At 51.6% G+C, this 11065-nt stretch overlaps 2 protein-coding genes across 2 annotated transcripts; both read left to right on the top strand.

Moving 5' to 3' along the window:
• Nucleotides 1–526: 526 nt before the first annotated feature.
• On the top strand, nucleotides 527–9374 carry LOC124374027 (hornerin-like; the record flags this gene model as incomplete). The annotated part of the gene is made up of 5 exons (XM_046832330.1): nucleotides 527–614; nucleotides 1496–1593; nucleotides 3868–6924; nucleotides 6991–8306; nucleotides 8473–9374. Coding segments are annotated over 5 exons (5461 nt in total), but the record flags the coding sequence as incomplete, so codon positions are not given.
• A 221-nt stretch (nucleotides 9375–9595) lies between these two features.
• Nucleotides 9596–10815, top strand: LOC124374026 (spidroin-1-like; the record flags this gene model as incomplete). The annotated part of the gene is made up of 1 exon (XM_046832329.1): nucleotides 9596–10815. A coding segment is annotated over exon 1 (1220 nt), but the record flags the coding sequence as incomplete, so codon positions are not given.
• Nucleotides 10816–11065: the final 250 nt, after the last annotated feature.

Genomic DNA, 11065 nt, shown 5'->3' on the forward strand with positions numbered 1-11065 from the left:
TTTGACTCTGTTCATTTTCTCTACTTTTATATTCAAGCTTTTTCCATGTACTGCTGCAAAGTTTTCTTTTACATAATAATTTTTTCCCATTCCATATATAAACATGCCATCTACAAAAATTACTTTCCAAAGGTTTAAAATCATAACATTCTTTATCATGGGTAATGTTTGTTTACAATATATTAGGTTGTAATAAAAATATAATATGCCAAAATATCTTTTCAAGTAAACATAGTATATTTGGAAGCCCTTTTTTTATAACCTATCAAAGTAAAAAGGAAAGGAAATAGAACATATAAAAATAATATGTTTTTTAAGTAAGTACCATTTATATAAAATATTTTTTAAATATATAATAATATTATATAAATAAGAAACTAAAAATTTATCAAACAGTTTTTTTTTTAAGGGAAGCCCACTCTTTTCTAAGAAATTTGCCACCAATGTTAAGGCACCTATCAAAAGAAAAATGATTTTTTGGGAAATACTGTTGAATATATAGAAGTTTGCCACCTGTTTTTAACAGTGATTTACAACACGAAAATTTTTTGGACGCTATTATCGTTATCGCTGCGCTAAACCTTAAAAATGCTTCTTCATTGCAAAAACATAGGGTTAGTCACGGGGTATTTGATTGGGGTTATACTGAGAAAGATCAAATTTTTTCCAAATTTTTTGCCATGGAGCAAAATGATTTTTTTTTTTACAGTTAAAAACATTCAAAAACATTTGTAAGAAGGGTTCTTGAAACTTGAGAAAACTCCTCTGACATTAAAGAAATCCCCTAATAATAGTTCAGTATTCAATTCTTTTCCCCTTTTTTAAATTCACTTTCTGCCCCAAAATCATCATTGAAGATTCTTTCCAATCCATTTTTTAAAAATGCCTTTTTTTTTGGGTTTTATTTTAAAGTTCTTACTTATTTGCAGCCATTCCATCTTTCCCATAATTTTCGTCCTTACACTTCACAATTCTGCAATGAATTTCTTCTTCTTTTCACACCGTACTTTCCATCCCTTTTGCACTAACAAAACAATAACAGTGTTAATACCATAGTCATGTGATTCTCAAATCATTGGATTCCATTTTAATATACACAAATACGATGTAAAAACACGATTGACTTTCGTGATAATGCAATCGCAGTTGTGCAAGTGCGGAGCACCGACTTCAGCTGCCAAATTTCAAAACATATTTACTTCAAAAAGCCTCATATCCGACATCCCTGAACATTCTACAAATCCCATTGAAATATGTGGTATTTTTGGCTCTCTATTTGTGTATCAGTGTTTCCAGAACAGAACAAATTGGTTTTGTTGATGGCTTATCAAATAAACCTTAGGATGTAAAGGTTTAGGATAAAAATTTACAAAATAAAATGTTTTATATTCAAAAATATGTAGGATTTTACTAGTTTTGGTAAAGGTTGTGAACCTAACCGGCTGCTGATCATAGCAGTATCGCGCCAGGTTATGTAGTTCTGTGAGCCTCATAGTATGTGGGTGTGAGAGGTTGTCCCACCACTCGGAACAGACCAAGTCAACTTGACCCACTCACCTCCCATACACAGTACATTTCAACAGAGCGTAGAAGGTGATGTGGGATTTTTAATAATTCCTAAATAATAATAACTAAAAACTTAATTAACTAATTTAATCATGATAATAAATAAAAAATAATTTAAATAATGGCCTAAATCAATTTAGAAATATCAAAAATCACTAATCAACCTAAACTTATTTATAAGTATTATTTTAAAACATAAAGAATAGAGATGTGAGTATGACATTGAAAATTTTGCCTTGGGCTAACGATAGAGATGACATGAGTTAAAACTGTTTAAATGCAAGTTATAGGACTAATACTAATTGCTCAGGTCGACAATAAGGAACACATGAAATTGGGACATGCAGTCTTCCATAGACAGGAAGTGGTCTAGAGGAAATGTAACCACAACTTTCAGCAGCTGAAGAATTGTATTTTTTCTCATAATGTTGGTAAAGAGAATAGCATATAGTATAAATATATCTCAGTGGGCATACAACAATTACATATTAAACTTGAAAATTTTACTGAAACATAAATATTTGTACACAAATGATCTTCTGTGATATCTGATTTCATTTACAAGCCATGAGATATTAGTACAGTGGGAAATACAGATAATGGATTAAAACAAGAAATCTATTTTAGAATAAATTATGTTAATATAATATTCATGTAAATGTGATTTAAGGAGCAGCATTATTATATATTCAAACAATATTAACATGTTAATAATACCAAATACTTAATTAACTTAACATAAAAATGACGTATTCGTTTAAATTGTTTGTATATTTTATCGATACGTTACACATTTGGACATCATGACTGTTTTAACACTAGATCTTTACAAGAGTCTAACTGATTGGGAGTACAACTAGTACTGATGTAACATAGCGAAACATAATCTATTCTCCCAGAATACCCATGTAAATAGGGCACTAAATACAGATTATCTGCACTTGCATAAAAGTTGTCTACTCATATTTTGGCAATACTTTTTACCAGCTGTAGAAAATCAATCACATAGATATATATGTTTATTTATTTATTAAGTAATAACAATGATTAAGTACAATACCATATGTCAACATTTAGTACTAGAATAATAACTATTTAAAAAGCCAATCTAGTCGGGTCCCTCTGCACGTTTCAGAAACAGCCACAGCAAATCTCATTGTCCTCATGTCACTCAAAGGAAAATTGGAAACATTGTAAAAAAAGTCCTGAGTAAACAAATTATGACGTTCTAAGTTCCTCCTAGAATATTTGTATAACATTTTTGACATTTATATTTTTGTAGGTAGTAAAATTTAATTTTAGATAAATATAGTCACATTAAGATTATTTTTTGAATTTTATATTTTTACATGAAAGGTCCTGTTTCCATGAAAAAAAATCCTCGTATTATGAAATACTTGTAGAAAAATAACAAAAAGAAATTATTTTTGATAGATTTATAATTTTGTTACCATTAATTTATTTAAAACCTAGGTTTTTTTTTTTTTTTTAAATTTTACAAACTATCATAAATTGGAAGTGTTGTTAATTTATTAAAAAAAAAAAATAGCAAATAAATAAAAAACATTTTAACAGCTACCTAAAACTGCACCAGATTTGCTTGTTTCAAACTGGGATTTACGTTGAAAAATAATTAAAATATTATGAATAATCTCCCCAAAACAAAGTCTTACTTTGATATCAAATAAATGTTTAGCAATCCTATTGGGATGTTTAGATTTCACTTACAGATTTATTTTAGAATTGGAACAATTGTTAATTGTCTTATTTGTTTATCATTATATTACTGGTTATAATTTATTATTATTGTATGTAATGATAAAACATGCATACCTATTTAAAATAATAATTTCTTTAATTGCAGTTAATAATGACATGAATTGTATTGCAAAAGTTTAAACTATCACAATGAAGTACATCGTTAAAATATAATTACATTTCTTTATTAACAAACTCTTTCTGAAGTTAGTAAGATGTAGGATATAGTGATTGAAAATATACAGTAAATAATGTAAAAATTATACGCTGAAACCTTGACTATGCTGGCTGGTACCTTGTTAAAGAATTCAACAAGGCTAGCCAATTCATTGTTATCGAAACAAATGAATCTTTCAAACCTTAATTTACATCACCTATATACGTAAAGGTTTTAAGTAGTAACTTTTATTCAATATTAACATGTTACTGTGACCAAATGTCATAATCAACATCGTTGTGTCCCAAAATGTTAAGTTTTTTAAGGTAATTTCCAGTACAAATTACTTTTCCTATTGCACAAGATATGTATGGAATTTGATCAAGCAGAGGGGCAGCAGGAAGGAGGGGGCAGGAGCAGCAGAGGCAGGAGGAGAGGGCAGGGCAGGGGGAGAAGGCAGCAGGGAGGGGGGGGCAGCCAGACAGGGCAGGGGTCAGGGGAGCAGGGCAGCAAGAGCAGGAGCAGCAGGGCATGGCAGGGAGAGAGCAAGGGGCAAAAGCAGAGGGCAGCAGGGGAGCAGGAGCAGAGAGCAGAGGGGGGGAGAAAGTAGGAATACAGGCAGGCACACAGGGAGAGGCACAGGACATCAGGGGAGAGCAGCAGCAGAGGAGCAGGCAAGGGGAGGCAGGGTGCAGCAGCAGGGGGGAGCAGCAGGGGGCAGGGGAGACAGTCAAGCAAGCAGAAGGGGGGATCAAGCACCAGCAAGAGGGGGAGAGACAGCACGGCAGGGGGGTCATGGGGAGGATGAGACAGCAGCAGGAGGGAGAGCAAGGAGGGGCAGGGCAGGCAGAGTGGCAGAGGGGGGCAGGAGCAGCAAGGCAGCAGGGAGTCAGGGGATATCAGGCAGAGGAAGGCAGGCAGGGCAGAGCAAAAGAGCAGGAGGGGGGGCAAGGCATCAGGGAACAGGGAGCAGCAGCAAGGCAGGGAGGCAAGGGAAGGGGGCAGATCAGGGGCAGGGGATGCAGGCAGAGGGAGGGAGGGAACAGGGGGAAACAGGAGCAGGCCAGAAACAATCAGCAGGGGCAGGGGAAGGCAGCAGGAGGAGGAGGAAGCAGAGGGGGAGGCAGGCACAGAGCAGGAGGAGAGAGGAGGGTAGCAGAGGGGCACAGGGGGGCAGGAGAGCAGGAGCAGCAGAGTCAGGAGCAGGGGCAGCAGGGTCAGGGCAAAGCAGGGAGAGCAGAGCAGACAGGGACAGCAGCAGCAAGGGAGAGCAGAGACAGCAGCAGGGGGGGCAGGGGGGCAGAGCAGGGGGCAGGCAAGGGAGCAGCAGGGCAGCAAGCAGGAGGGGAGGCGAGCAGAGAGGCAGGTCAGGGAGACATCAGCCGCAGGATCAGGAGGGCAAGGCATGCAGGAGCAGGGGCCGTATCAGGCAGATCAGGAGAGGGCAAGACGAGGCAGCAAAGGGGGGGAGATCAGAGGAGGTCAGCAGGCAGAGTAAGGATGGGAGAGGGGGGAGAGGGAGAGGCATGGGCACACAGCAGCAGGAGGAGCAGAACAAAGGGGGGGGCAGGCACACAGAGAGGCAGGGGGGAGCAGGAGCAGGGATCAGGGGGGGGGAGTGGGCAGGCAAGGGGCAGCAGGCAGCGCAGCCAGGGGGCAGGAGGGGCAGGAGGAGGAGGGGCAGGGAGGGGGAGGAGGGGAGGGCAGCAGCAGCAGCAGGGGGGGAGCAAGGAGTGGGACAGGGGCAACAGCAGGCAGGAGGAGGGAGGTGGGGGTCACAGGCAGCAGAGCAGGCAGGCAGGGGGAGCAGGGGGCCAGAGGAGGCCAGCGGCAGGCAAGGGGGAGGGGACAAGGGGGGGTGGGGCGAGTAGGGGCAAGAAGGGGCAGCAGGCAAGATCAGAGGGCAGCAAGAGCAAGAACAGAGCAGGGGGCAGAAGATCAAGAGCAGGCAAGAGCAGGGAAGGGGGGAGCAGGAGGGAGTCAGGAGGATATCAAGGAGCCAGCAGGAAGCAGGAAGAGAGAGAGGGCACAGGGAGGTCAGGCAGAGGGAAGGGTCAGAGGAGCAGGAGGAGGCAGCAAGCAGATCAGCAGGGGCAGAGTCAAGGAGCAGAGGGGAGAGCAGCAGGCAGTCAGGGCGGCAACAGGACAGCCAGAGGCAGGCAGAGCAGCAGCAAGGGGCAGAGCCAGAGGCAGCAAGCAGCAAGGAAATCAGGGGAGGGGAAAACAGGGGAGGAGGCATTGTGGGTGGGAGGGGAAGGGAGGCAGGACAGGAGTGAGCAGCAGCAGCAGGGCAGCAGAAGCAGGAAAGGGCAGAAGCAGGGGGAGGGGAGGAAAGGGGCATCAGGAGGGACAGGGACAGAGGCAGGCAGCAGGGGGGAGGAGGCAGGAGGGGGGGAGAGGGGTCAGGGAGAGTGGGGCAAGGGGCAGCAGCAGGCAGAGAGGCAGGGGCAGCAGGCAGGGCTAGGCAGGTCAGGGGGCAGAGCAGACACGCAGGAGAACAGAAGGCAGTGGGGGCAGGCAGACAGGGAAGGCAGGAAGAGCAGGAGAGAAAGAGGCAGAGTCAGAGAAAGAGAGGGGGGGCCACAGCAGAGCACAGGGCAGAGGGGGGAGGCAGGGAGGGAAGAGAGAATAGCAGGGGCAGGAGTGCAGAAGGACAGAGGGGAAGAGCAGGTCAAGGAAGCATCAGACAGGGGGGAGGCAGCAGGCAGGAGGTGGGAGGTACAGACGGGGGAGGCAAAAGCAGAGCAAGCAGGCAATGAGCAGGGGAGAGCAGGCAAGGGAGGGCCAGCAGGGAGAGGGCACAGGAAGAGGCAGGGGTCAGATCAGGAGAAGGGGGAGGGGTCAGGCAGGGAGATCAGTGAGCAGAGCAGAGGGGCACAGGGGGAAGGAGGGAGGCAGGAAGACAGGAGGGAAGCAGGGAAAGGTCAGAGGGGGCAGCAGCAGAGCAGAAAGAGAGAAGACAGAGGCAGCAGGGCAGCAGGGAGAGACAGGAGGCAGCATGCAGCAGGAAGACAGCAAGGGGAGGGGGGCAGAGGGAAGGAGGGAGGCAGCCAAGCAGCAAAGAAGGCAGCAGGGCAGCAGCAGAAGGGCAGAGGGCAGGAGGCCAGAGCAGGTGTCCGTGCAGGGCAGGGGGGGGCAAGCAGGGTGGCAGAGGCAAGACAGGCAGGGGGGCAGCAGGGAGGCAGGGGGGACAGGAGCAGGGGAGAGGAGGAAGCAGAGGCAGAGGCAGAAGGTGCAGGGGGACCTCAGAAGCAAGGAGAGTCAAGGGCAGAGGGAGCAGGGGGCACGCAGAGGGGCATGGGCCAGGGCAAGAGCAGGCAGGCAGGGGAGATCAGGGGCAAGGAGCAGATCAGGGCAGCAGCAACAGGAGAGCAGAAGGCAAGGAGGGATCAGCAGGGCAGCAGCAGGGCAGGGGACCAAGAAAGAAAAGGGCAGGGAGGCAAGTCAGCAGAGGAATCAGGGCAGACAGGGGGAGCAGCAAAGGAGGGGTGACAGGAGCAGGCCCACAGGCAGGACAGGGAATCAGGGGGGGCAGCAGGGCAGGGGGAGAGGGGGGAGTCAGGCAGGGCAGGAGGAGGACAGGCAAAGCAGGGGGGCAGGGTCAGCAGGTCAGGAGAGCCCAGTTATCAGGGAAGGCAGGGGCAGCAGCAGCAGGAGGGGTGGGGGAGGGGGGTCAAGCAGCCAGGCAGGGGCAGGGCAGCAGAGGGAGCAAGACAGCAGCAGGGGAGAGGAGCAGAGGTTATCAGCAGGGAGGCCAGGGGAGCAGGAGTGCAAGGCAGGAGGCAGGAGATCACACAGGGAGACAGCAGGGAGGGCAGCACCAGGAGGGAGGCAAGAGAGACAGGGGAGCATGCAGGGGCAGGAGCATGCAGAGCAAGACAGCAGGCAGAGAGAGGAGGAGCAGAGGGCAGCAGAGAAGAGCAGCAAGCAGGGACAACAGGCAGGAGCAGAGTAAGTAGGCAGGGACAGGCAGCAGGAAGACTAAGGGAGAGGAGCAGGGGCAGGGCTAGGAGGATGAAGGGGGGTCAGCAGCAGGGCAGGAGGCAGCACAAGGGGGTCAGAGACCAAGCAGCAAGGGGGAGCAGCAGGGCAGCACAGGAAGGCACAGAGGGCAGGGGCAAGGGGGAAGAGGAAGGAGAGAACAGCAGGCAGGCAGCAGGTATCATGATCAGCAGCAGCAGGAGCAGCAGGGAGGCAGGGAGGCAGGGAGGCAGAAAAAAAAGAGGCATGGGCAGAAGGAGGCACAGGCAGAGGCAAGGCAGGACAGAATGGGGGGGGGGGCAGCACACATGTCAGGTCAGGGAGGGCAGAAAGGGCAGGCAGGGATTCAGGAGCAGGAGGACAGGCAGGGCAGGAAGCAGAGGCAGAGGGCACAGAGCAGGGAGGCACATAGGAGACAAGGGGAGGACAGAAGCAGCAGCAGAGGGGGGAGGGCAGAGGGGGGGGGCAAAAGAAGGGAGGCAGGACAGAGGGGCAGGGCAAGAGGTGCAGGGAGGCAGGGCAGAAAAAGACAGCAGGGGACAGCAGTGGGAGAACAGGAAGCAGAGGTCAGAGGGCACGAGGGGCTCAAAGGGGGGCAGGATAAGAGCAAGGAAGAGGCAGAGGAGGGGGGCACCAGCAGGGGAGGGCAGGGAGGAGGGAGAGGGAGGGGCAGGAGGTGGAGAGGCAGCAAAAGGCAGAACAGGAGGGAAAGGAACAGAGGAGGCAGCAAGCAGCAACGGTGGAGGCAGCACCAGGGGAGCAGGAAGGCAAGCAGGAGAGAAGAGGGGGGCAGCAGGAGGCAGGTCAAGGCAGCAGGGAGGGAACAGGACAGGGCCACAGCATGGTCAGCAGGGAGTAGGAACAGATGGCAGCCAGGAATACAGCAGCAGAGGAGTCCTCAGAAGGCAGGGGAGGCAGCAGCAAAGGAGCTAAGCAGGGCAGGGGGACAGAGTGGCAGGGGGGGGAGAGCTAGAGGCAGGGGAAGAGTCACAGAGGGATCACAAATGAAGGGAGCAAGGCCGGCAGCAGCAGGGAGGGGAGAGCAGGCAGAGCAGAAGGAGGCAGGGAAGGGGAAAGAACAACACAGAGAGCAAAAGCACAGGAGAGGATAGAGCCAGGGGGCGGGAAGCAGCACGATAGCGAGCATGGTGCAGGCAGGCAGGGAAGGAGGGAGAGGGGGGAGGACAGGGGGGCAGCAGCTAGGGGTCAGCAAGGGGAGCAGGGGGGCAGGGCAGGCAGAGGAAGCATGAGGAAGGGAGTGCATCAGGAAAGCATGCAAAGGGAGCAGAGCATGCAGGGAGCACAAAGTGCAGGCAGGGAGAGGGAGGCAGAAGGGGGACAGGTGGGGCAGGAGGGGGGGACAGGTCAGGGGGGGCAGAGGCAGGCGAGGAGGGGGGCAGGAGAGAAGCAGGCTAAGGGCAGAGCAGGCAGGGCAGCACAGAGAGAGGCAGGAGGGAGAGAAGTGAGGAGGGCAGGCAGCAGAGAGGAGCAGGGAGGCAGGCAGGAAGTGGGAGAGAGGGGCAGGAAGGGGGGAGCAGAGGAGGCAGGAGGAGACAGTAGCAGAAGGGCAGGCAAGGGGGCAGAAGGAGCAGAGCAGAGGCAGAGACAGGATCAGCAGAAGGGGCACCCAGAGCAGGGACAGGAGGAGGGGAGCAGCGGGAAAGAGAGGATCAGCAGAGCAGTGCAGAAGGGCCAGAGAGCAGGAGGCAGAGCAAGGAGCAGGGTACAGCAGGGGGAGGCAGGTCAGCAGCAGGCAGCAGAGCAGAGGGGAGGGAGAGGAGGGGGGAAGTCAAGAAGCAGGGGGTCAGGAGAAGGAGGCAGCAGAGGGGGTGGGGGGAGGGAGGGCAGGCAGATGGAGGCAGAGAGCAGAGAGGGGGCAGATCAGGAGAGCAGGGGCAAGAGAGGGGCATAAGCAAGGTGCAGAGCAGAGGCAGCAGCAGTCAGGGCAGGATCAGGGCAGCAGGGCAGGGAGCAAAGGAAGAGAGCAGGCAGAAGGGACAGGAGCAGGCAGAGAGGCAGAGACAGCAGGCAGGGCAGGGGGCAAGCCAGCAAAAGCAGGGAGAAGGCAGGAGCCAAAGAGAGGGCAGGAGGGCAAAGCAGGGGAGAGCAGGAATCAGCAAGGGAGAGGGCAGCATGCAGGGGCCGGAGAGGCAGCGGGGTATCAGTCAGGAGAGGAGGGCAGAGAGGCAGCAGGGCAGGGGCAGGGAGGGGAGGGGAGGCAGGGAGCAGGGCAGAGCAGAGAGTAGCCAGAGGACAGAGGAGGGGGCAGCAAGGGGCAGGGTGCAAGGGGGCAGGCGGGGGGCAGACAGGAAGGCAGGGCAGGGGGGGGAGCATGGGGCAGAAGGGGGGACGAGTGAGGCAGCAAAGGCAGAGGGGCAGGGGGGGGGAGGGGGTCAGGGGAGGGGAGAAGCAGGGAGGATGGCCAGGGAGAGAGCAGATGGGAAGGGCAGGACAGGGGGGCAGGGACAGCAGGGGAGTGCAGCAATGGGGAGGCAGAGCCAGGAGGCATGGGGACAGGGAGGGCAGGCAAGGGAGGGAGGAAGCAGCAGGGAGCAGAGCAGCAGGCAAGACACAGAGGAGTCAGGGCAGGGAGCAGAGCAGCAGGGACAAGGCAGAGGGAGAGGAGGGGCAAGATCAAGGAGAGCAAGGAGACAGGGTCACAGAGCAAGGGTGGGAGTAGACAGAGGGGGAGAGCAGGAATCAGGAAGCAGCAGGAAGCAGCAGGGCAGAGCAGAGGGAGAGGCAGCAGAAGGGAGACAGAAGGCAGGGACAGAGAGCAGGGGAGCAGAGAGGAGTAGAGCAAGGCAGAGACAGAGAGGAGAGAGCAGACAGAGCCAGGACAGGAGGGGGGAAGAGGAAGAGCAGGGGGGGGAGGCAGGAGGGTCAGGAGGCAGAGGCAGGAGGGGGCAGCAGAGGAGCAAGGGGAGGGCAGAGAGCAGCAGGAGCAGCAGGAGGCAGGGGGGAGCAGGGCAGGGGGCAGGGGGGGGGAGCAAAGAGCAAAAGCAGCACACACAGCAGGGGCAGGCAAGGCAGGAGACAGGGACAAGGTGGTCAGCAGAGGCAGCAGCAGGCATCAGGGAAGCAGGCAAAGGGAGGGGGCATGGAGTACAGAGAATCAGAGAGGCAGAGGCAGGGAAGGCAGGCAAGCAGGTCAGGGCCACAGTGCAGAGCAGAGGGATGCAGCAGGCAGCAATCAGAGCAGGCGAGACAGGATTTCAGGAGAGGCAAGGGGGAGAAGCAGGAGGGAGATCAGGAGGTAGCAGGTCAGGAAAAGCAGGGAGTCAGGAGGAGAGCAGGAAAGAGGCAAGGGGCAGGAAGGGGAGCAGGCCAGCAGCCAGAGCAGGAGGGGCAAGGTGAGTCAGGCAGAGGAGGACGAGGGGGGAGGGAGGCCAACAGGAAGCAGAGGGGGGCAGGCAGGAGGCCAGCAGCAGGAGGGAGGAGGAGGGAGGGCAGCAAGGACAAATAATATTTAATTAAAATAGTGCCTATTATTAAATAAATGTTATTTATGGTTTAAATTTTGTTTTTTAAAAAAAACGTAAATATTTGTACAATTGTTGATTTTAACTTTTTATTTTAATAATGATTTATAGTATAGGGTAT

This window comes from Homalodisca vitripennis, unplaced genomic scaffold (genome assembly GCF_021130785.1).
Source record: "Homalodisca vitripennis isolate AUS2020 unplaced genomic scaffold, UT_GWSS_2.1 ScUCBcl_7028;HRSCAF=14530, whole genome shotgun sequence".
In the NCBI taxonomy this organism is placed as follows: domain Eukaryota; kingdom Metazoa; phylum Arthropoda; class Insecta; order Hemiptera; family Cicadellidae; genus Homalodisca; species Homalodisca vitripennis.